The sequence below is a fragment of the Pinus tabuliformis genome, chromosome 6 (assembly GCF_031772625.1).
Source record: "Pinus tabuliformis cultivar Carrire ecotype Pingquan chromosome 6, CPIR1, whole genome shotgun sequence".
In the NCBI taxonomy this organism is placed as follows: Eukaryota; Viridiplantae; Streptophyta; class Pinopsida; order Pinales; family Pinaceae; genus Pinus; species Pinus tabuliformis.
In genome coordinates, this window is record NC_142292.1 from 1,410,673,818 (window position 1) to 1,410,700,545 (window position 26,728).

The 26,728-nt window shown below is 40.0% G+C and overlaps 1 protein-coding gene across 3 annotated transcripts in view; it reads right to left on the reverse strand.

Annotated features, from left to right (window-relative positions):
- Positions 1-26,728, reverse strand: part of LOC149263930 (serine/threonine-protein kinase TOR-like) — a 491,915-nt gene that overhangs the window by 36,487 nt on the left and 428,700 nt on the right. For all 3 annotated transcript variants that reach the window (XM_089426963.1, XM_089426958.1, XM_089426968.1), the window contains exons 51-56: positions 22,055-22,138; positions 21,895-21,956; positions 21,735-21,807; positions 21,408-21,542; positions 21,111-21,293; positions 20,825-21,024 (exon numbers count right to left, since the gene is read on the reverse strand). In XM_089426963.1, coding sequence (XP_089283089.1) covers positions 20,825-21,024; positions 21,111-21,293; positions 21,408-21,542; positions 21,735-21,807; positions 21,895-21,956; positions 22,055-22,138 — 737 coding nt within the window. The remainder of the gene's footprint in view (positions 1-20,824; positions 21,025-21,110; positions 21,294-21,407; positions 21,543-21,734; positions 21,808-21,894; positions 21,957-22,054; positions 22,139-26,728) is intronic.

The window sequence follows — 26,728 nt, forward strand, 5'->3', positions numbered from 1 at the left end:
ACCAAATAATCAAGATTATTCTCAAATCACTTTTACATACACTCGATCTAGAACATTAGGACTCGCCTAAGATCCCAATGACAAAATACATTCTGGCTTTGGGGTAAGGCTGAAAGAAAACTTTGCCGACCATTCGAGAATGGATTGGTGAGACAAAAAACCTTCCGAAATGTAGATAATCACCAGAAAAGTAGATTTACCCAGGCAATTACATACACGACACGGATCTGCTGAGATTATTTACATGATACACATGCAGAATGGGTTTACATTATAATATCATAATCAGGTTGATGATGATAGTTGAACAGTACGGACACGTTGATCAGGCGCTATCCCTTTTGCGAAAAAAGGGTGTGCACTGCTATGGGCCGTTGACACTTAGTGGTCAACACTAAGCAAAGTTGAATCAGTGATCAGCAACAAGGGGTAGTGAGTACAAGGCAGAGAGGTAGGGACAATACTGGGAGACCAGCAAAGAAGTGGAGAGAGCTAAAGCGACAGTCAGTCTAGGCTACGCAGAGCCCAGCAGAGGCAGCGTAGAGCCCAAAGAGATTGCGTCATCCATGCAGAGGGTAGAGGGAGTGACGCAGAGGCTCCTAAAGGCAGTGCAATGGCTCAAAGGGCTGACACAGAGAGTCTTGGGGCTGACACAGGTTAGCAAGAGGCTGACGCAGACGCCAGAAGGGCTAGTGCTGAGCTTCAGTTGTGCCAAAGAGGGTTTCATGGGGCAGGTTTTCTGAATACTTGTTTCTGGGTTTAGAGGTATTGTTGCCGTATATTTTTCTCTATCGGGTGAGTCGGTTTCGGCACCCAATTGTACTCAGATAAACTACATAATAATATAACCCTCTAAATAGCTGCAACGGTTTTCCTGCATTGGGTTTTTCCAGAGAGATTGGTCCAAAAATAATGGTGTCACTTGTGTGCTTGTTTTCTTTCAATTGATAATTTGTAAATGTTGATACTGTACTTGTGTTTATTTTCAATATTTACATGGTAAATAACTTGTTAAGTAATTAAACAAGAAGGTGAAATAAACCAGATAGTACAGGAAGAATTTGTAACAAGTTAGACTTAGAAATTTCAATAGAGAGCATATCAATGGATTTCATTATCGCGCTGCCCACAGTACATGGCAAAGACTACATCTATGTAGTGGTGGACAGCTTAACGAAGTACGCTCACTTCTTCGCCATACCAACTCGGTACTCGGCCTCACAGGTGACCAAATTGTTTTTCAGGGAGGTTTCGGCAACATGGTCTCCGAAAGACCATCGTCAGTGACTGGGACAATAGGTTCATGGGTGGATTTTGGCAGGAACTATTCCGATTGGTGGGTACTGAGCTCACCCCCAGTACCAGTTACCACCCTCAAAAAGATGGGAAGACAGAAATAATGCACAAGTAGTTGGAGGGCTACTTGCGTAACTATGTGACAAGGCAGCAGAGAGTGTGGAATATGGTGGCTACACTTGGGTGAATACTGCTACAACACTACGCATCACATGTCTATAGGTATGTTGTCATTCCGAGCTCTGTATGGTTATGATGCATTAACTTTTGCTGACATTATGTTTGGAGACAACAGGGCTCCAAGGGCCAAAAACTGGATACAGGAGAGCCAAGATATCTTGAGGACTCTGAAGAACAACCTGCAAATGGCCCAAATCAACAGAAGATTTATGCAGATAGGGGTACAGTGGAGAGGCAATTTGAAGTAAGGGGCTTGGTATTTTTGAGGCTCCAACCATAAAGGCAGTCTATGCTCAAGAAAATGGGGGACAAGAAGCTCAAACCTCGCTTCTATGGGCTTTTTTGTGTCACTCTGAAGGTGGGGGGAGTAGCATATGAGCTGGAGCTACCACCGAGGAGTTGGGTGCACAACAATTTTCACGTCTTGCCTAAAGAAGGCACTGGGACAACAGGTTACAGCTACTATAGAGCTACCCCCTATGGACAATGAAGGGCATTTAGTGCTGGAACTCGAGGCCATTTTGGACACCAAGGAGAGACATCTACATAACAAGGTCATCAGGGAGTTTTGATTCGATGGAGGAATCTACCGGATGAGGATGCCACCTAAGAGCGGGAACAAATACTGCAAAATCTTTCTTTGCAGTTGCTTGAGAACAAGCAACGCTTTGGCGGGGAGGACTATGATATTCCTACTTAGTGTTTCACTAAGTAAATATCAAATTTTGCTCAATTTTGGTGTATCATATTGCTTCACTTAGGAGAAGTGGGCTTAGGGGACACACATTTGATTTTTGGCTTGAGAAGCACCCCAACATTAGAGTTTGATGGAAAGATTGCGACTTTGGTGGAATGAGGGTGCAACCACAAGGGAATTTCGGCCCACATGGAGAGTACGCTCTCATTGGAGTAAAATTGGCGAGGGAAATTTGATGTGGGCCCACATGGGCAACCTTGGAGGAAAATCGACAAAAGGAAGGAGGGGCTCTCATTTTTCTCATCATCAATCATTTTCTGAATTTGTCTTTTGACATAGCACGCTTGAACAGTGAGCCAAGTCTGCATCTGCTCTTCAGCACACCGAGTGTTTCCGAAAGGAAATCCCAATGCTTGCTTCAATGGACTTCGAGTGCCATCCCAAGGAGGGAGTTCTACTTCATCCCAATTCGTACCAATAGCAGTGAGTCGAGTTACAATAGTAGGGAGAGTTACAATAGCATAGGGACTATGCAATCTTAGTTAGAGGCACTCCAGGAAGTTGAGGAGTGAGGGGAGATTGTGGAGGAATCTTGGAGGGAAGGCTTGGGGAGCCTTCTAACATGGTTTGCAGAAATTTTTGGAGCATTCAATAGCAAAACCTTTAGGTGGGTCGATTTGCCCAGCACGAGAGCTAGCCAAGAGGGTCGAATTTCTGGGGTTAAGCTTTGGCAAAACCCTTCAAGGGTTATTCTAGGTTTCTTGAGTAGAGTCCAGGGTTAATTTGCCAGAATTTTCTGAGCGGTGGAGAGAGTTATAACAACAAATTGTTTTAGGCAACAACACATTTATGGGCATCTACAAAGTAGCATTTGGGCCGAATTAGCAGCAGACTAGAGGAGGCTGATTCATTGTTCATTTTGGGCTTTTGCTAGCTTGCCTATAGCAAGCCCAAGTTCACTCATTCCAACACCTTGTTGTACACTTCTTTCCATTAATAAAATGAGTACACAGTATAGTTTGGATGCAAATTCATGCTCTAATTGTTTGTTTTGATTTCATGGTGTGTTTGTCTATTTTGCTCTGCATATTTGCTATTAATTTTCCCTTAGGGATATTACAAAATTTAAGTCACAAAATTCTAACTAGCAGCCAACAATCTCTACTTTGATTTTAATGCAGTGAAACCAAGAACTTCTCCTGGAAAAGAGTCCCACAGCCCAGACAAAACTACCCCGAAATCTGCACTGCTCCTAAATTCCTGGGCCTGAAACTTGGCCCGAAACTCCAACCTATAACTTGGTCTATTCCTGAATCCCTCTTCCTCAAAATCAGTAAGCCTAAGCTTCAGTCCTCCACGAATTGCATGCTTCTTCCTACATGAGATTCGAGCCTATAGTGAGGTCTCCTTGTTGTGAGTTAGCTATCTTAGCCTCCCTTTTGCTTCAACAATATCTCCTCTTCTCCTTGCTCTCCTCCAACAAATGCTCATGAACAATGAGAGCTTCGACTATTTTCTCCCTTTTTAGCCTCATTAAGATAGGAGACCCCAAAACCTTTTGATCAAGGGCTAAGATTACATCTCGACCCTCTAGATAAATGGTGGAGATCTTCCCCTCACTTGACCCCCTTTTCATGTGGTCTCCCTCATTAATGATCTCCCTAGTCACTTTAATGTAGTTTTTGTACTTTGTACTTCTTTTTCTCCACATAAAGTCAATTTACAAACATAAAATGACTTTAATATTGAAAATCACATAGTACATATGTTAAAATTGGCAACTAGGTCCAAACTCCATGTAGGTCATCTTATTTATGGCAACTGATATTTTTCTTGGATCCCTCTCATTGAGAGGTGTAGGATTGATCTAAAGATCATCTGATTCTGATAAGTATTCATGGAGTTATGAATTTATTTGTGTTATAAGATAATTTGTCAGGGTCGGCCAGCAACCAAATAAACCCCACGTGTTCAATGTTTTAGTATAAAAGTAGATGACTTGAGAGCCATTTCTCACACACACTTATATCTTGATTTCTCTCTCCACTTGTCTTGGGTTTTAGTGAAAGAGAAATCTAGAAGTGGAATCCCTAGATGTTGGAAAAGACGCAGCCCTAGACGCAGATGGAAGGTAGCCCTAAACACAGACTAAAGGGTGCCCTAACGCAGACCTAAAGGCTACCCTAAACACTGGTCTAATCCAGCCCTAAATGCTGATCTAATTCAGCCCTAATGCAATCAAGTTTATGGGCTGCAGTCAGGGTTTGTTGTAGGTGACAACGTGGTAAGTAAGGGTCGTTCCAAGTGCATAATGTTGGGCAGATTAGGCCAAGGAACCATTGTGTGGACAACGGAGTCATAGCCGCAATATAAGGGGTCAAAGGAACACCATGGAGGCTACCCTAGACAATGTAAAGGGGCTGAAGGGACAATGTGACCTTAGCTGCAATATGAAGGAGCTGAAGGGACAGCGTGGCCTTAACCGCAGTCAAACAAGGCCTAAAGAAATAGTGTAGGTATGGAGGGTTATCCCCTTGGAGAACTGCAATCTTTAGAAGGCTTCATTGCTAATTTGTATGGAAGATAAGGGTTGTAGGGTGATGCCCTATCCGGCGATGCAGCGTGGTGAAACAACACATGGCAACAAGGTTACATGGTGCTACAAACTAGTGTAGCAAAATTAATATACATCTGGGCTACATGGTGCTGGCAAGATGCATGAACAACAGGCTACATAGTGTTGCAAAGTCACATAGGACAACAACAAGGTCTAGCAACTATGTTGGGACAACAGTACTAATAGGACAACAAGGTGACATAGTGCTGCTAACATGCATGGGACAACAAGGACATAGTGCTGCTAACATGCATGGGACATCAAGGTGACATAGTGCTACTAACATGCATGGGACAACAAGGTGACATGGTGCTGCTAAGACACATGGACAACAACCAAGTATGCTAAGACATATGGGACAGTTGCAAGGTATGGCAAGGCAAAGTGAGACAATAGCTGTGACATGGCAGAAGGCACATGGTACAACAACAAGCATGGAAAACATGGCTATCATGGACAACATGGATAGCAGTGGCAAGCATGGTGCTGCAAGCACATGAGACATGCAGTATGACAACATGGTTCAACCATGGCACATGGGACAGCGGTGCAACATAAGTTGCCACAGTCATGAGGTCCAGCATTGTGATGATGGCTGCAGCATGGTGCAACATGGTGAGGTGCGGCATGATGATGAGATGCAGCACAATGAGAGGTGAAGGAGTCACCTTGGAGAATCAATTGAAGCAACATGTCTTCAACTGATCTCATGTATCATCTTCCTAGAGATGATCTCTGCTCTTATCTAGAAAAGTCAAAGTGTTGACTTTTGTTGTAAATGTACTATCTCTCTGTCTCTCTCTACTAAACTATTGAAGAACATGAAAGAAGAATTGATCAAGGGTTTCCCCACATTGGGGTTTGTCCCTGGCCAGCGCCACATCTTATGTCCTCTTGTCTTGGCGTATCTTCTGCGATTTATGTTTATGTTCTATCTGCAGTTTACTTTAATGCTGATGTGATTGCTAATCTGGAAAAGATATTGAGCTAAAAATGAAAATTGAAATAAATTGCTCTAAGAATAGAAAATACCTAAAATTAACAACATAGTACCTCATAAAGTGACTTTATAACATGAATTTAATCTAACTAATAAAGCCAATAGCTAAAAAGGTGTTATAAAGTGTTTTCCTAGGAATAAAGCACAAATGCACTAGGAAACGTCTCCTTGGTACTCTTTTCTTCAACATAGTAATGTCTGATGGTTGGACAACTAGGACGGCCAAGAGCCTCCTTAATTTATTGGTACCAAAGGGAACAACGTTTATTAAATTTATTGATGTATCTACACATATTAATGATGTCATATTGTTGTGTGAATTGTTGGATGAGTTCGACCATGATATAGGTGGGTAACATGTTGTGCAAGTCACAACAGATAATGTTTCTAATGATTCATATCTAGTGGGTAAGTCAAAATTATCCAATGGAACTTAAAATGAATTCTATCAAAGAAAAATTTAGTCCTCAAAATTTTCGACCTCAAGTGTCTTTGTTATTTATCCAAGTTTAGTTGGTTTATAACCATAGTCACCTGGTTCGTGTTTGTGTTTGAATTCGACAACAATATAATAAATGCACTAGGAAACGTCTCCTTGGTACTCTTTTCTTCAACATAGTAATGTCTGATGGTTGGACAACTAGGACGGCCAAGAGCCTCCTTAATTTATTGGTACCAAAGGGAACAACGTTTATTAAATTTATTGATGTATCTACACATATTAATGATGTCATATTGTTGTGTGAATCGTTGGATGAGTTCGACCATGATATAGGTGGGTAACATGTTGTGCAAGTCACAACAGATAATGTTTCTAATGATTCATATCTAGTGGGTAAGTCAAAATTATCCAATGGAACTTAAAATGAATTCTATCAAAGAAAAATTTAGTCCTCAAAATTTTCGACCTCAAGTGTCTATGTTATTTATCCAAGTTTAGTTGGTTTATAACCATAGTCACCTGGTTCGTGTTTTTGTTTGAATTCGACAACAATATAATTTGTAAAAAGTTCATATATATATATATATATATATATATAATTTTTAAATTAAATAATTTTATAAATATACCTTTATTATATCTTATGTATAATATAAAAAAAATATAATTCTTATTATATAATTTTAAATTAATTTATAACTTTAAAGAATTACACGGCAGGTCACTAATATAAATATTTTATTTCCAATAAAAAATAGATGATCTAAATCTCCCTGTTCCATTTCCATCCCTGAACTCGAAAGGATATTCTATTGTTGTCTATGCTTTCTAATGATGTGATGTGGCTTGCCATAAATTGGGGAAGCTCCTCCATTTTAATGAGTTTAATCAAGACAACTCACATCACTACATTACAATCCAGAAAACATTGAAACTCGAGAAATTTATGGTAGAAAGGGTGTACTGCTTGACCAATTTTTACTCATAAAAAATATGTACCTTGTGCTCGATCCCTGTATTTTGAGTTGAATGAAATAACATAAACTAGTTTGAAATATAAGTTAATTTTAACAATTTTTTTTTTGTTAAAAAGAATGAATTCACGTGCAAATTTAAATCCGATAATAACCATAAATTATTTGCTTACTATCTAGTCGAATTTGAAGGGTGAATTTGAATGATCATGTTCATGGTTCCTTCAAATTTGACGAATTTCAAACTTCATAAGAAAAAGTAGCCAAACTCGGTGACTCCGTTTATAGCGACAACAATGGAAACACTCATAGCAACAAACATGCACACAACTACACAATACACCCAAAAAATTTGAATTGGAGAAGGGAATAAAATTTGAAGTATCATTAAACAAGAAAAATGCATACAACTAGTATTTCACGATTGTTTTGAGCTAAAACTGCTCCCCCACCATCCTAAATCCTCATATATTTTCACATTTCCTTGATTGGCTCTAAAGCTTTCTTGCATCCTCTACAACTATCTCTCTACTCAATCTATCCAATTTGAACTTCTCTCTGCTAACTTGGCTTCATCATGGTTTTGGCTCTTAGCTCTGTTGCCACACAATCTAGCAAGGGTCCTAGGACAAGTACCTAAGGGACGACTACTCGACCAAATGACAACAATGGGACAAAGACCCACTGTCACCTCAGTTAGTGTCGCCTACTCTTTACAAAGATTCACCAATGGGAGGAGTTTGATAGAATCAATGACTAGGTATGATGTGATTTGCAAGGCCCATTCAAAGGGGCTCAATGCTTCAAGAGAAACAAAAGGCACTCCAAGAAAGACCCTAGGGTTAATGATATCCAAAGAGGATAAGGAGGCCCAAGGTCAAGGCTCCAAAGATGACAAGGACCTCTCAAGAAGCTTTGTAAGATGACTATATGCCTTTATATAAGCTTTCATTATTCTTGAGAAGGACCTAGAATGGTAGCACACAAGACCTAGAGTTTATGAATAACCATAGGAGGAGACCCTCCAAGGAGCTCACTAGGTCAAGGTAATGTAGACTCTAGAAAAAGGGTTTCAAATGATTTATTCCACCGAATACTATGTGCAAATGCCAAAAACCCTCATGCAGACCTCTCACCAAGACGTTCAAGATGGAATGCAACTAGGGTTTGACTTTTCTCACAAACCAACTGTGGGAATTGCCTCAAATTTGGAGGAACACTAGAAGAGACACCAACGCGGTAGCCTATCCAAGCAGTTTTGCAACAACTCTCTAATGCAATTTGTAGGGGCCCCTAGTTGGCCGTCTAGGGAAGGGGCCAAAAAATCTTGGAAGGTGAAAATAGTAGAGAAATGAGGGTGATCACCAAATATGCTTGGATTAGTGCCTTATCCTTGGGCTATGAAGTCTATGTGATTCGAAATCCGGCTATAAATTGTCTTCAAGGAGGCTAAATTGTGATACCCTAGCTATCACTCTTTAGCATTTACCCACGCAATATCAATGGACTTTCATGGAAGAAAAACAAATTCTAATCTACTAGGAACATTCATCTACTTGTTATCAATGAGTAACATGCACAAATTTGCAATCTAACAACTTTTACAATGATATTCAATAATTAGGGCACAAGAAAAACTAGCTAGTTGCAAAATTTCCACACATTAGACATCATTATATGAAAAATCTTCAACAAAAACATTTACAAGACAACAAGAGATATGTCCAATCCAAGATCAAGATAGCAACTCCAAGAAAGAAAAAGATTTAGCTCCCAAAAATATCAAAATGCATCAAAGAAGCTGCAATAGACATCCAAGAAGAAGTGTGAAATTCTCAAGAGAGAGAAATCCAAGTGTGATGATGATGTTTGATACAAATTAGGTCTCACTTTATTTATATGAGCCTCTAAGAGTTCGAATTGGCCTAAGATGCCCCTAAATTCATTTTAATGTGCAAAATAATAATAACTTTGGTGACAAGCCCACCAAATAGCCATAAAGTGTAAGATAAGTCATCCAAAATGAAGCTGAAATGATGTAGCAATGGTGTGGGAGGGACATTGGGGAGGCCTAATTGAGTCCTCAGGTGCCATGATGAAGAAGAAGGCTCCAGGAATGATGGTAAAAGGAGGTAGCCCCTTGATCTCCAAGTAAAACATCATGTGGTGCTCCGAAGTGGCTCTAGGGCACGCAAAATGGTCTATTGGGTATCCTAATGAAGAATAAGCCTGTAGGCTGGCTCCAAATAAGGGCATGGAATATGGTGCTTGCCCTCCCATGTATCAATGATGAGATAAACCTCCTTTGTGTCACGGATCAGTTGCCAAACCCTATATATAATGCTAAGTTAGTTGGGGGCATTACTGGTCCAAGTGCGTCATCTCTCATATAATGTAGGCAATGAACAAGCTACTGAAAGTGTTGAGGCTGCCCATGGCATGAGATAATGCTTTGTCACATGATGGAAACCTATGGCTCTCAACGCATCCTCTACAAGTGTTAGTATGACCGATATGGTGGGCTTCGATCCCGTATAGGGAGGCCAAGCCTGAATGAAACCACCTGCCAATCCTGAATAAGATCCAATGTGTCTCCTCACCTTTAGATACAATAATCATTAATGCTATTGAGTGAATAAGCTCATCAATCAAGGGTAGAAGTGGGGGACTTCATAGTGCGTTTCCCCTCTAGATTTGGGGCTTTGAGCATGTAATGGTGTTACCTCCATTGGTAGGAATAGTTAATAAACCACCCTATTAGGTGTTCCCAACCCCTAAAGGGAAGGACATGTCCAAGGTACATCCTTCAATTGGTAGGTGTCGTGCATGATGAGCTGGATCGGGACACAAGGGTCTCAAGGCCAAATGACATAGGCTAATAGGTGGTAATGATGGTGGATGTCCACATATTTGGGTGTATGAATGTAGGAGGGACCAATCGTGGTACATGAGTTACCCCGACCTTTGCTTCTCCATGCTTCTGCATTTTCCTTTTTCCTTTTATTGATTTTTCTTTATTTTATTGCTTGGGGCTCCATGGGATGAGAGCATGATGTGTATGATATAGTAGTGATTATCACCTTAAGGTGGGGCAGTTCATCGCCCACCAGGGGTTGGGACATACATGGATTCCTTAATGATGTAGGGGGTGCTCATAGGGGCCCTAGGAACCAAGGTGATGGCCATAATGATAGGGGGTAGACATCATGTTTGGATTTTACCCACGTGTTAAATTTTATTGTCCTAGCCATCTTTTGCATTTTGTGGTACATTTCCTATTGTATGTAGCAACATTATGCTTTTATCTTTCTTTTTAGCTACATCAGCCCCCAGGGCATTGTTCTAAGGTTAACCTAGACATGTGGACAAGGGGAAGGAACACCAGAGCTTCGTGGACATAGTGGTCATGTGGAACTAGAGAGGGAAGATGATGAAAAAGGGCATGTAATGTGCAGAGGGAAGTGAAAAATGTGGAACAAGAAAGCGGGACTACGTTACCATTTTTCCAAGTAGTGCCCATCCTAAAGTTGTAAGCCAATAGAGGAGATTCCATGGGACTAGCGTTGAGGATTAACCCCCCAGTTAAGGTAAGGGAACAAGACTATAGTCAAAACCCTTCCTCCTTCCAAGCCACCTAGTAATCTATACCCAAGTGTGCCCAAGGAAAACAAGCATAAACACCCAATTACATAATGAAAAATCATACCTTCAGGATTGGATGGCCCACCTTCAAACATACGATCTCGACAGATGGGCGAGGGGACATATGATTGGCTCAAAGAGCGGAGACGTCTGGGAACAAGACTATAGTCAAAACTCTTCCTCCTTCCAAGCCACCTAGTAATCCATACCCAAGTGTGCCCAAGAAAAACAAGCATAAACACCCAATTACATAATGAAAAATCATAACTTTAGGATAGGATGGCCCACCTTCAAACATACAATCTCGACAGATGGGCGAGAGGACATATGATTGGCTCAAAGAGCGGAGACATCTGGCACAACATCGACTACGCTGGTGGCTGTCAGAGGTTGTTGGCTGCCGATTGAAAATCTAGGAGAAAAATTCTCCTATGGGGTCACCCACAGGTGGTGGGTAACAAACACCTTGCATTATGGTCTTAGCTCTACCTTCCCTTAGCCTTCAATAGCTTGGATGCCATTAGCAGTGTTTCATTCCTTCTTACCCTCCTTGGTTGCCCTTATAATTAGCCTGCACAAAAACTACAAAACAATGGGTTTCTAGAAAGCAAATCCCTCTACTATCTTCAAATACTCCCTAAATAGGGTTGTGCAAGCTTTGGTTATAATAATGGCAGTTTGTTTCCCCTTTTCTTCTTTGTGTCAAGAGCGATAGGCTTGGATTCTCAAAATGGATCCCGCAATCCTCTCTAAACCTCTATCCATTCATGCTTCGCCACAAGTTCATGGATATTTACTATCCAAACAAAATATTCCTAGAACTATTTGTTAATATGTGTTTCCCCTATATTGGTTGACATCATACCTATGTGTTGTACATGTGGCAACTAAGAGTGGTTATAATCCTCAAGGTGATCATCATCATGACCCTTTGTGATTGGTAGATGGCCTAGAGATTTCCCACCTTGCTAAAACCCAACTTGGTTTTTCCGTTCTTATTCTAGGTGTCAAGAGTGATAGGTTTGGATTCCCAAAATGGATCCCCCAAAAGGCACAAATTTCCAGAAATTGCATTTAATGGTTCAGCTGAAGGGAGATAAGTACCGCATTTAATTTTATGTACTTAGGCTAATTTCTCAGGCAATAAAATCCTCCTTTGAAGATCGGTTTTCCCCAAAAGGCTGTGGGGTTTTTCTGAGATCACTGTGACCAAAAATAAATGTCTCACGTGCTTGAATGTTTGCCTAAATTTTGTATTAATTTCAGCTAATAGGAAAAGTGAAAAATAGTAGAAGTACTCATTGAATATTTACAATTAATGCATTCTGAAATTTATATCAGCATGACAAAGCATGTGGGTTGGGCCAAATAAACAAATGCAAACTTGTAAACTGGGGTAAGGGTGCAGATCATTAATTTTCTACGAACCCCAAACCATATCATTGTCATTTACACTTACTCCTTGAAGTTTGTTTGGAAATACTCTTCTTGAGTACTAGTACACCTAATAGTTGTTAACGATGATCCTCCCATACTAAGCTTAGGATATTGCATAAATTCATAACCTAGTTTGAATTCTAAAGATGATACCTAATGTGATCTACCTAATGGCTTTTACATCTAACAAGTTGATCATGATCTAGAGTTGAAATATTCAAATGATGAGCATGTAGAACCGTTTTTCGACATGTAGTTAGACCTACTCTACATCATCATATCAATAGAGTGATTATTGATGAGATACTCAATTTTGTATTTACAGTTATCCTTTTTGTATACAATATGATGCATCATGATTTTAGTTTTCAGATTTATAAGTTATCCAACGATTTCAGTTCTAATGTTTTGTTTCATGAATGGTTTTGATTTTTAACTTTGCATATGTCTTTTTTCGCACGTGGCATTTCCCCACTGTATTTGGATCTTGGCTTTTCAAAAATATGGTGGATCCATCTCTGGATCCATATCACAATTTGTACCAGTTTTCATTTCCTAGTTGTTGATTTGGGGTAGCATCATATGTTCTCAAGCCACGAAATTTGGTGGAGAGGTTGGGGCACATGAGATCTCCAATACCCAGAAAGGGCTTGGACAGATTTTAAACAGATCAGGGGATATTAAAATAATTAATATTTTTAATGGAGTCCCTAAGTCTAAACTTAGGGAAAATTAAATATTAATGAGTATTAATATGAATTTGTGTTAGAATAGTCCAAAAGACATGGATCAAGCCAGATCTAATCTTAACCGTTGATTAGGGACTTAATCTCAGCCGTTGATATGTCAATAAGAAAAGTATAAGAGGAGGCTTGAGGGTCACTTGGAGAGTACACCAGAGTGATCAGTCATTATATTCTCTAGAGCGAGGTTTGCTAAGAGAGATAGAATTAGTGATCGAGAGATGCAGTTGAGGGGCATTTGAGTACAGAGAGATAGAGAGGTAGAGAGAGTGCTAAGAGAGCAACGCAGTAGCCAAGGAGAGTGACGCTCAGGGCTCACGCAGGGCCACACAAAGGCAGCCAGGAGTTGCGCAGAGCCTCAGAGAGGCCAGCGTTGCTGACGTAGAGGGCCAGCAGGCTGACGAAGGGCCTCCCAGCGCTGACATAGACCCATCCGGGGTGATGCAGGACTAGTGTGAGGCAAAGAGGGGCTGACACAGTCCAGAGAGAGGCTAATGCTGGGGTTTCTGGGGCAGATTTGTGCTGAGTAGTTGCCAGAAGGATTATCCGAGGTTTTAGCCAGAAGATTTGTCAGAAACTGAGAGGTATTACTGCTAAGGAAATTCTCTGTTGGGTAGCCCAGTTTTGGCAACCAGATTGTACTCTGATATTGCTTAATAAGAAAACCCTCAAATAGTTGCACCGGTTTTTCCACATTGGGTTTTTCCAGGGACATTAGTCCAAAAATAATGGTGTCATATGGTGTGTTTTTTTCTGTTTCTTTGAGTTGCTGATCTGTAATATGCTAAGTTACCAGGATTCAGATACGGATACGGATACAGATACGGATCCGCTAGTTATTTGAAAATCTAAGATCCGGATACGGCAAGGATACGTCACGTACAATATATATATATATAAAATTTGAAAAAACACCTTAAAGCTAAAAAATCAAATACTACATGAAACCATCAAACATTTTTAGAACATTGAATGATAAAATCATAAATATGAAGATTAAAACATTGAAATGGTGCATCATCCCTCATACAAAGTAACAAAAAGGATCATGATTGATAATATCATGAATGATAATAGTAAATACATTTACATATCCTCAAATGGATCTATATCTTCTGCATATTGCAACTCTACATCATGAATAGATGATGGAGGTCCTAGAATGTAGGAAGTTGCATCAGTAGGCTAGACTGGTGGTGGAACAATATCCTCGAGTAGGTTGAGGTGAGTCATGGCATTTAGTGTCAGGTTCAAGTCAGAGATCTCAGGCTCCACATCCCACATCCTGCTCGGACCCTTTTTATACTCTGGTTCAACATGTGATAGAAGACGGAGGTTGGAATGAACATAAACAAGGTCCTCAGCCTTTGCCGCTCCCAACCTGTTTCGCTTCACTGAATGGATGAAGCCATATGTACTCCAATTCCTCTCAGTTGATGAGGAACTAGCAACCTGTGATAACAACCTAGTGGCTAGAGTAGGGAGATGAATGCTATCCCCACCATGGAAGCCCCACCAAGTAATAGGATCAAGATGTCCTAGATCATCCATAGCTACTGGATCTGAAAAGCTACCAATCGACTGTACAAACCCTCCAAATTCTTGGCGGACTTCCATTGCAACTCCCATATCTCTATAAATTTTCTTCAAGGTTGTCTTGTATCCTTGTACCACTTCAGAATCTTTGTTTGGTGTTGTTCTACTAGGTAAAGACAAAATTTTAGAATGATAGTATTTAGGGTGCAATGCATATGCCAAAAGGTGTAATGGCGTGGTCATTTTGTTCCAACTTTCTGTAACTATGTCCTTCACTAAATAATAGAATGTTTCATGAGGGTCATTTTCACTTGCCCTGATAATTTCCCTTATCCTCTCCAACATACTATCAATGTTTTCATAAACTCCCCCCAAGCAAGGTGTATTTGTATCAAATGCCCTGATCAAGGTCAAGATTGGTTCAGTGAACCATAGAAGATATTGAACCTTGTCCCACCATGCATCATCAAGAATGATGGACTTGATTTTTTGCCCTCTATCAAAAGTGGAAGTCCTCCATGATTCCCAAAGAGGGTCAATGACCATTGCTTGTAGTGCTTGTCTCACCTCCACAAGTCTCTTTATGACAAGAGTGTGGGAGGCAAAACGAGTTTCAGCAACCTACAAGTTTCAAAAGGCCAAATCTCAAATGAGAAACCATATATAAATTTGTAATTAAAAATAAGAATTTCTAATACAAATAGTATTGATTAAAAAAATTACCTTTAGTAGCTCCAACTTTGCAAAACCCCGATAAATGGCTTGGGACATTGAATGATTTGTTATGAACATTTGGATTTCTTTTGATGCTACATATATTTCATTAATCCATTCAATCTCACCAATCTTGGCAAGCATAAGGTTCAATGAATGGACTGCACATGGAGTCCAAAAGATGTGATCATATCGACCCTCCACAATCAAACTTGCAGCTTTACAAACCTGTGCATTGTCCGTAATGACTTGGACAACATTATGTGGCCCCACACTTTCTATTGCATCAATAAGAATTGTGGATATGAAAGATGCATCTTTCTCTATTCCACTGCAATCAACAACCTTCAAAAACATTGCCCCTTGGGGGCATACTGCAACAACATTAATTAATGGGCAGTTTCTTTGGTCTCTCGATCCATTAGAAATGATGGACACCCCTGTTTCTGCCCATGTATCCTGGATTTCCTGTAGCTGTCTATCCACGGATTGTCTCTCTGATGCCAACAAGGTAGTGCGGACCTTTTCATATCCAGGGCTTTTGTACCCTTTTGGCGCTTCATTAGCCGCCTTAATCATTTGTTGCCAGTAAGGGGAACGCACCAAATTGAATGCTAGCCCATTTGCATAGATGCAACGAGCTACATGTTCATCAGCTATGTCTCTACCTTGATTATTGAAACACGCTTCAAGAGGGCCTAGAGTGGCCCTTTTATTAGATGTAGCAACAGGCCTAGATGGCAATGGAGGCCTAGTTGTAGAACTTTGCACAGGGTGTTTTCCCTTAGCAAGTTTCCTATCAGCAGCTTCTTGCAAAGATGCATAGCATTTCATTTTTCCAGGACTCAAACCTTGGCCAGGTTTGCCATTTGCATCTTTTGGCCTGGTGCATACTTGCACCCCTGTGTTAGTTTGACCGGTGAGATGGGCCTTCACTCTAGTATATGAGCCATTTTTTATATCTTGGCATTCATTGCACTTCCATTTAAATGAACCACCTCCGGGATTTTTTCCAATAATCTCCACATACTGCCATAGAGGAGATTTTGGGTCTGTTTTGATGATTTCCCCTTCACTATGCTCATGTTGTGAATCTTGTGATGGTTCCATTATGATAATGGTATAGACTCTATTGGTTACTTGCAACTGCATATAAAAGTCAAATTATAATAGATTATCAATAAACAATTAAAAATTAAATTGTAAATACATTAAAAAAAATTAAATTTATAAATACTAAAACTAAAACTAAATACTAAATAGTAAATCTATACACTACACTACACTATATGACAATTATGTATGGCAGAGCTACTCATGTGCTAATGACAGGGATATATGACTGTGACAATTGTGCTTATAAGTTATGACATCAATGTATGGCAGTGATATATGGATAGATGACAGTGATGTGATTCTTGACAATGACATGTAACAGTGTTCTTAACAATGCACTATATAACTGTTAAGTTAAATAACTTCTCAATGACAATATTTGACATGGTTGACAATTTGAGGTTGGGCTTCACTGCATCATTTGAGACTCATGCACATTGACTAGTGTCAGTTAGTTCTTGAAGATAGGCTTTTGGCTATATTATCATTTATGATTTTTGCAATGACTTTTGTGGACATTGATGGCAAACATACAATGAATAGGTTTACAGTTTACTGGACGACAAGTTTGACTCAGATGATAAATATTAAAAAGTGCTCAGCATTTTGAATACAGGTGCAGTCAGTGACTAATAGTGTTAGCATGGTTTCTAGGATATCCATATGTGGGATGTGCTCTATTTGTTGCAACTTGTAGGTAATAAAGGGGAGGCAACACTGTTTATGTTTTTTATATATCGATATAACATTTTGTCTGGCATAATGGAAAGAAGGCAGTTGTCGAACTTAAGGGATCTGGTGCAGTGAGTCTATTTGTCATTAACAAGAAATGAATATATTAAATATTAAATTTTAATATATGAATATATTAAATATAAGTTTATAACATATATTAAATATTAAATTTTAATACATGAATATATTAAATATAACATATATTAACGTTGCATATATTAATATAACAGTGAACACTACAGCGCTTACACTATATAACTGTTGAAATAAATATTAAAAATTTAATTACCTGTTAAACCCTTGGTGTGAATAGTGCTCCTGACTGTGTGCGGGCGTGAATCACTGAACAGTCCCCCTGAATGCTGCGTGTTGCGTGTAGGGGGGCCAGCAAGGTGTGTGTGCTGTGTGTAGGGGGGTCAGCAGCCTGACCAGAGGCGTGAATGGTGCTGCGTGCAGTGGGGCCGGCGGTAAGCCCGCAACAAAAAAGTGTGTGCAGGAGGGGCCGGCGGTGAGCCCGGAACGAATAACTGTGTGCAGGAGGGGCCGACTGCTGAATGGCGACAAAGGAAAAGCGGACAAAGCAAAGCAGAGTCCCGACAAAGAAAATGTTATAATATATATGGGGACCACAATATCTAAACCTAAAGCGATATATGAAACCTAAAAAATTTCTGCGTTTTCTAACTTTTTCGGCTACCCTATCACCGCTTCCGGCAGCCACCAGCGGGATCCGTATCCTGTGAAGGCTGCCCGTTTCCCAAAATCGTAAATTTAAAAAATACGTATTATAACCGTATTTTTGGAGTATCTGTATCCGGATTTGGTTCATATCCGTGCATTCGGCAATACTCCTCCTGCCTGTGTCGGATCCAGTAACTTAGGTAATATGTTGAGCATGCACTAGTGTTTATTTTCAGTATTTACATTGTAAATAACTTGTTAAGTAAAATAACAAGTAGGTAGGAATAAATCAAATAAAGTGCATGGAGGGTTTCTAACTAAGTAAACTTAGAAACTTCAACACTAGTTACTTAGCCTGACAATTTCGCACTATATCCAATGCTATCATCTACATCATCAGGTACATTTAATCATTTTTTGCATCTAAGTGAATCGAGATTGCAAGTAATGGACAATTTGACACTTCAAATAAGGCTTCCCTTCCAAAATCAAGGCTTTGAACTCATAATAGTGTTACTCACTAGGTAGAAGTGCCTAATAGACCACCCTATTAGGTGTTTCCAACCCCCAAGGGGAAGTGACATGTCCTTGGTCCACCCTTCAATCGATAAGTGCCGTATGAATAGTGATGGAACCAAGGGGACAAGACTTCATGACCAAGTGCCATGGTCAAAGGGACCAACTATGATGGGTTCCTCATCTTGAGTGTATAGATGTGAGGAAGGAAAAATCGTAGGTGCATGAGCTACCAACTTGGTCTTTGGTTTTCCACCCCTTTTGTGTGCCTTTTATTTTTCTTGATTTTTCTTCTTTGTATTACTACTTGTAGCTCAAAAGGTTAGAGCTTCCTTTATACGATGTATAGCAATTATTACCCCCTTAATGCTGAGGCAACTAATTGCTCACCAAGGATTGGGACATGCAAGGGTTCCTTCTCATGATATGAAGACAAATATGTGCTCAGAAACTGGCTGATGGCCATAATGAGTGAGGAAGAGGTCATGCTAGGATTTTGCCCATGTGCTAAGGAGCATGTCCTGACCATCTTTTGCATTTTGATCTTCTTATGTTTTTGCTTGTGGCCATCATATGCTTTTTTTTGTTCTTTTAGTTGTATCAACCTCCCAAGGCCAAGTTCCATCCCCTACCCAAGTATGAGGATGTATGGTGCCAAATCCCAAAAAACCAATGGTTAGTTAAACCCGAAGAAGGGATGTGGAATATAGGGCTTGTAATGTGAGATGTAAAATGGTAAGAATGGAATAGGAAATTGGGAGAGATAGGACTACGATATAGTGCCCCTCCTATACCCATTGTGCCGTTAGCGGAGGTCCCACTGGACTAGGATGAAAGATTAACCCCCCATTTAAGGTGAGGGAACAAGATGATTGTCATAATCCCTCTTCCATCCATGTCACCCCATAATCCACGCCAAATGCCCAAAATACAAACAAGAATACACACCCAATTGCAAAATGAATAAAGTACCTTGTGATTGGGAGTCCAACTTCCAACATGTGCTCTTGCTAGATGGGCGAAGAAACATATGACTGATGCAAGTGGTAGAGATATGAATGGCACATCGTCATTGGCTATTAGTGGCTGTCAGGGGATTGACTACTAGTTGCTATCACAGGCTGTTGGTTTTCAACTGGAAGAGATGATGGGAGAAAAATTTCCCCTATGGGGTCAACCACTTTTGGGTGGGTAACACCATGGATGGATAACTTATGTGTCTCAACAAGGAGAAGATCTTGTGGATAACTTTGGAACTTCTATGGATTTCCATGCTTATGGTTTATAACTTTATAGATGCAAAAGATTTCTTGAGTGAGTGGTCTCTCTAAATCTTGTTGGAATTTTGTTTATGAATGGTTGTTATGTGTAATTGCAGTTCTCTAGTGGTGGTGGTGCATTCTCGTTATATTGTTCTTGGATAAATCCCTTCTTTAAAACCCCAAGAAAAATTCTATTGGAGAATCTTCCCTTAAATTTACTTGAAGCTTTTATGGTAATAGGTGGATATTCTTGGGTTTATATTGGACAATCCTCGCCATCACCCTAGATTTGCTTACATATCTTCGAGGGAGCCCTTAGTTGACCCCATATGCCTAAAATAGCAGGCACTATTCTTCTCCAATAATCAATCATAAAACTCAATTTAACTTTTATTTTATGTTTTAGGGTAAGATTAGGGTTTACAACAGCTGTAAATAGAGTAAATGTCTTGGCTAATTGTGCATTTATTTTGATTAAAATTAGTCTTGTCATCATATTATGTCTTTATTATTTATTTTACAGCCCTTTTAGGGACAGACATCTTGTTTTAATCAGCTGTTATATTCTTTAAAGTTCAGATTTTCTTAGCTGGTTAAACCCTAGTTCAACTCATTGTTTTAGCCCTAGTTTTGGTTGATGGTCATTTGTTTAAGGGCTAATTTTATTGCTTTTTCATCTTTTGTAGTGTTTTTAGATCCTCTTGAACTAAATATTAGCTTGTTGAACCTTCTAAATTGTCTTAGATCCCCATCCATTCAAATCTGGAAATTGTACTCAATAACCACATTAAACTTATCTTGATTATTATTTTCTATTGGTAGTGAATTAAGTAACCATATAGGTATTCTTAGACACGATTGTCTCCTGCCTTAGGAACCCTAGACGTTGCTAGGGAAGCCCCACTTGTGTAGGATCCATCCTTCACTAAAAGGAGGAAAGTTGTTGCCTAGGTGGCAGTGGTAACACTTCCATGTTACACTACCCTAAAACCTTGTGAAAGACTTGCACAAAGGTGATATATTTGGTAATAAAAGGGACTAAACTACTAACTAGTATCTAAAACTTCTAACTTGAAATGTTCCTGTCTGTGGAAGTTTGGAACTGCTTGGTGCAGTAAAAATCAGCAACTGCAAGTTGAAAGAGGAGAACTAGATTTTGTGCTTAAAATCAGCTTTTCCTCAGAATTTCAAATAATAAAAGAAAGTGTTTATAGTCACAAATAGGTAAGAAATTACCCAACATAACTCTGACACAAGTTCTCATGTGATGTTGCTTGAGCAATTAACTTCTGTACTTGGCTTCTAACTGTCAATCCAAGCTCTACATCACCACAACCATGGAAATCTCGCCCAGTAAGTTTGTTACTCATACGAGCCATAACTATCACAGCTCGTTCATTAAGGACTTCATTTGCATCACCCAACTGATTTACAGCCTGCATATAAATAAGAAAAAAATCTCAGACAGAAATACATGTAGAACAACCTTCTGAAGCAATCACATATAACATAATGGGCATACATGTAAAAGTTCCTTTTCACGAGCTCCGCGTTGAGGATGCAATGGAGAATGGTGGTCTCGAGCTGGCATTGACTCTTCACTATTTACGACTGCCTGTACATGTGTGCTGGCAAGATTTGACATGCCAGGAACTTCATTGATGTTAAAAAGTCTCCAGTTTATCAAAGGATCATGGACAAAAGCCTGGATGTAGACATGATCAAGTCGGTAATGCGAATTACAAGAAGTTCACTTATAATATCTCTTAGTCCAAAAAAGTTATAAAACAGTAATGCTGGATCCTAGCAATTAAATCACCTCCATCATGGCCATAACACTGTCCTTATTTGCTCTAAGGACGTGCATGACATTTTCACAAGTTGATATAAAATTTCCTTCGATACCACTGACTTCCATAGCTTTTACAAGCATCCTAGTTAACCGGAATGGAACCTGCTTACAAAATTACAAATATTTTATAAAATCTGCAACTTATAAACACTAAAGATTATGTACAGGTACCAAAGAAACACAAGAGTAACATGAACAAGCATAAAGAGCAATGCAAGATGTATAGACAATAAGTTAGTAGGGACTTTCTTTAGTTCCCAAGCAGTAATAGAGATTCCAACTTAGACGCAATACCTTTTCAGGAAACTTTTCCCGGTTCATGGAAGCTTCAAAGCAATCTCCAAAATCAATATGTAAAATTTTACCACTGAGAAAACAAATGAAAACTTGTTAAAAATTTACAGAAATGAAAATAATCATAGAAACAATGGACATGTATCAGCAGGGAACAAACCTCTGGCGTTTAAGCATAAGATTACTTGGATGTCGATCACCTAGCCCCAAAAGGTAACCCACCTGAAAAGTAGCAGCAATATACAATGAACCATTTACAAGCCACATTTACTTGTATGATAGAAGCAATAAAATCTGTACAATCTCCAGGTACCACCAACCATGCTCATGACAGCCAAGCTGCGAGTATAATTTGTCCGACGGTCAAGCCAAATTTCGGAGGTTCTGCTTTTTAGCCAGAGGACCTGTGCAGCAGTTAAATGTGGTTGAAGATTATCTTGCAAGGCATAGCCATTCGCCATCAGACCAAACACAATAATGCCATAAAAAATTCACGAACACATTAAATTTTGAGAGGAAGATCAAAGTGTTTAAAATTGAGATCATTGGAGGGCAAAGGTTCTTATTGCTCAATTAAGAACCAACAATAATGCCATTAAGAATTCACGAACACATTAACTTTTGAGAGGAAGATCAAAGTGTTTAAAATTGAGATCATTGGAGGGCAAAGGTTTTTATTGCTCAATTAAGAACCAAGTCGCATCAACTTCGGTGTGAAACAGGACGGCGGAAAAGGCCTAAAGAAGCTTGGGAAAAACAGGTGTGTACATTTTGCACATCTGGGGTCTGGGGCAGTGGAATCGGAAAAACATTTCATTTTGGAATGTGATGCATTCAAAGACATCAGAGAAAGTTATGGGAATATGCTAGCATCGGTTTCTTGGCATTGTCTTTTAAGTGAGGGGATTGTTGGAAAGTTGGGCCAGCTCATCATCAATATGAACAAGAAAAAGTTTGAATTGCAAAAGACGAAAAGCAGGGAACTAATAGTCCCATAGACTATTTTTAGTCTCGTGGATGTTAAAATATCATTTCATTTCATTTCAGAACATGCTTAAACTACAGTCACGAAGGTAGCAAATTTCCTGAAAAAGTTTAGCTTTCAGAAACATTGACTGGCCCCCTATTAATCATCTGTGTTTATGCAACTCATCAATATGTATTCAATTGCATATAAGGTTATCCTTTTAGAATTTATATTTAATGTAGGTGAGATTTTCCATCCATCTGCAGGTTGGACTCCAGAGGTGCTGAGCGAGCAACAAGCTACTTGCAGCTCTAACTCACTGTTGGTGAGGAGTGTAAGACTCAGGACCAAGATAACTCAGCTTGGAAGCAGGGCTGAGTAGAACTTGACTTGGGAGTTCTCAAAACGACTGGAAAGCTTTTCCAACTATGACAATAATAGCTTGGTTCAACTCATGACTAGCCTAGTTACTAAACATGGTGAAAGCCACAACCTCTCAAGGTCTCTGAAGGTAGGCAGCATTGCAGCAATTGACCAGGTAAACTTGCTAGCCTACTTTCCGGAGAAAAGGCCCAAGCCTTGCTAGGCCCAACAAGACCAGTGTAATTTCCATTGCATTGCAATCCTGATTCCTAGCATCCTGTGCCTCAATCCTACCGTGCAGTCTCCTGACAGGACTAGTAATTCTGCACGTACAAGCAGCAAACAGCCCTTCTTTAGCAGATCACGTGCATAGGTCTTAACCTCTGGCAAGAAATTTCTCCTTTTGCTCCCACCTGCATGCATGAGAAGATATAGCATGGAGTAGTATGAGTGTGTATTATCCCTCTCTAATTTCCAAATGGAACATGAAGAATGGAGAGGAATTAAATGTCCATGGATTTCAGGTGGAACTTTCGCACTCGAGGCACCTTTTTCACAAGGCATTTGTTTGCCACTTACAAAGTTAATTACCTAAATAGGTGCCACTTGCCTCACCATTTGTCATTTGTATTGTTGCTTATCACATCACTTCCCCCCTCCCTCCCGTATGATGACCATATTCAGATATTATATTTTAAACTACAAAGAATTTTAACTTTATTTGCATACATGGATTTGCAAGCCCTATGAGCTCAGAAAATATCAAACATACCCAGGTATACTATCAAATCCTTAAGAGGCCTTGGCCTTGAGCAACCTATAAAGGATAGTATTACATACACCTCATGATTTAATATTAACTTAGCAAGGTGTAAGTTCAATATTTACATCATTTACAACGTATCAAAATGGCATCAATACAATATCCATGGCTGGTCATATGGGAACCCACAAAGAGATGAAGAAAAGCTCACATCATAATGAGAAAAGCCCAGGTTTGCTGTTGCTCACAATTTAAAAATCTAACATACCTAGCCATCCAATTAATTAATCTAAGATCAGCATTTTTAAATGGAATTAATACAAATTAAAGCTCAGCAGGGACATATACAATGCCCACAACAAACTAATTCAATATTTACGAGTATAACAAGCCATATCAGCATATAAAACATATTTTTTTCTAATAAAATGAATAACATGACACCAGACGATAAGATATCAATTGAGGGAGTTCAAGTTGCCAACAGAAGGGAGAGAGCCGAGGAGCCACCATATGCAAGAGATGAGCGAAACCAAGTTTCCACCAGAAGGGAGAGATTTCCCCTATCACATTAGACGCAAGAGATTCAGTTCCCCCATGTTCACACCAGATGAGTGAGATTTAGCCGAGTTGCCAACTGACGACGAGAGAGTGAGTTCACCAAAGTTGGCACGGATTGATAACTGAATCTTCTCTTCGAGGGATGTTGTGCTTTGATTTATAATTCGATCTTATATATGTTGCTACAGTCTATGTGCTTTTTCTGATTTATTGCTAGATATCGTTACCCGTCTTCCCACAAGCCCATTCCCCATTGTGGAGCAGCACCACACCAAAAGCTGTCACCTTTACCCCTCCCCCATAGCCAACACTGCTGGCACAATGAACTCGGAACGCTTCGCTTCTGCCTTTCATTTTATACCCCCGAATCGGGGAAGCCAGGTGCGATATTGAGTGATTTTACCGAGCAAAAATAGCAGTTTCACCATTCTTTTTTTCATTTCTAGGCTTATGTTGAATGGCTCTAGCCCTTCCCTACTGGCTCTATCCCCTCCTGGAATACTGGCTCTAGCCCCCCCTCCCTGGTGTGTTGGTGGCTCCGGTATAGTGACTCATCTTGCGGATCAAAGTGAGGAGTAGGTTCCGGCTCCTTTTTCCTCAGTTGTTGATTGGGCCAATTGGGTGGGTGAGGGGTACAGCCTACCTATTATGGTGGGTAAGGCTAATCAAGGCCATCCTCTCCTCTCCTTATCAGTCGAGCCCCCTAAAGGGTCCTTAACAGTCGAGCCCTGCCGGACCTTGCCCTCAGAAGCGCAAGCCCTCCGGACCTTTATTACTCTATTTTATTCACTTTGGTTCGGGTCTAAAGAAAGACGACCAGCACTCCATTAGCATGCCTTGTCCATGTGATATTATAGGTCATACAGGTAGCATGCACTGGGCGTAAGGGTAAGGTCAAGGGGTTCATAGCATGCCTCCCCTGTTCTTCTTGGCTGAAGCAATAGGTTCTAAGTCAGGTTGGGTGTATCTAGGTGGGTGGGTAGCAGGTAGGTCTCAGCAGTTCTAATTGAATAATCGTATCGGCAAGGCTCCTCGGCGGGAACATGGTACAAACAAGAAGGTAATAGGTGGTACCCATAAGAAGAAATAAGGTACGGTATGAGGTGAAAGTCTAAATAGAAGAGCTCGTGCTGTACCCCCAACTCCTGGCTGAATCAATGGGTGGATACGGGCAGGCAGCACACTTGATAAAGAAAGGTGGGATTAAGGCAGTAGTAAGTCAAGGTTCGGAAGGCAGGGGCGTAGCGGTAGTCATAGTGGTACCAGCATATTTCAGCAAGTGTGATGATTCCAGGTCTGCCTGTGAGTGCTGTCAGGAAGGCGGTCAAGCCAACAGCTCTATGTGAAGTGCTTCCATCCCATGACTAGGAGAAAACATCCAAAAGATATAGTAGAACACGAGGTAGTTAGTAAGCGTACCTGTATGATACACTCCACTAGAGACTGGTTTACCAATGAGTTATCTAGATCAGTTTCATCCGGATTACGACACACTATACCACCCTAGATTCATGGTTCTACTAAGAGATTTTATATCGTGTCCATGATAAAGCAATAAGCGTCCAGTAGCTACAACAGTATCCTTGATCGGTACTGCAGTAGCCCTTTGGTTAGGTATTGGGGCAGCGTTGCCTATTGATGAATCTTTAACTTTAGGTCTTTTCCAATCCAATTTGATCCAACTGTCGAATATAAAAATATTTCAATTTTTTTATTCATATATCTAGGGAGTAGTTGCTTTAAGACAAATTATATCTCCCTAGATATACCCATCTTGTCAGATATTTCTTTCAAATATTCCACGAAAGAGAGATATGTCAAAGATTCTCAAGACTCTCCAAAAGAACTTGGGTAAAGGAAATGAAGAGATGAAATGAAACCAACCATTTTATGAACCCGAAACTAATTCCTGGGTGGATCAATTGCAAAAAGTTTTTGTAGAACTTCCAATACCTGTTCGACAGATTCCTTCCCGAAGTGTTCAATTCTCATTAGATCTTCTCGACTGTAATTTAAGAGGTCCAATAATGTATGTATATTGGCTCTTCTGAGGGAGTTATAGGTTTTGGGGGGAAACTCATATGCTCCTACATCTAGGCATAGAAGTAAAAGCCAGTATTCTATTTCAAGTGGGAATAGAGAAAGACAGACATAGGGAAGGAAGGCGGGCGTTTTGCTCCCCCACTAACTCACTCTACGGCCTATCTATCACTACTATGGCCGGTAGGCAGGGCGTATTTTCAGACAATAAGTCAAGAAGGACCTGAAGAAGAGAAAGGAACCTGACTGAAGAAGCGAGAAAGGCCAAGACATAGCTCCCTTCTAACCCAAGTTACCGAA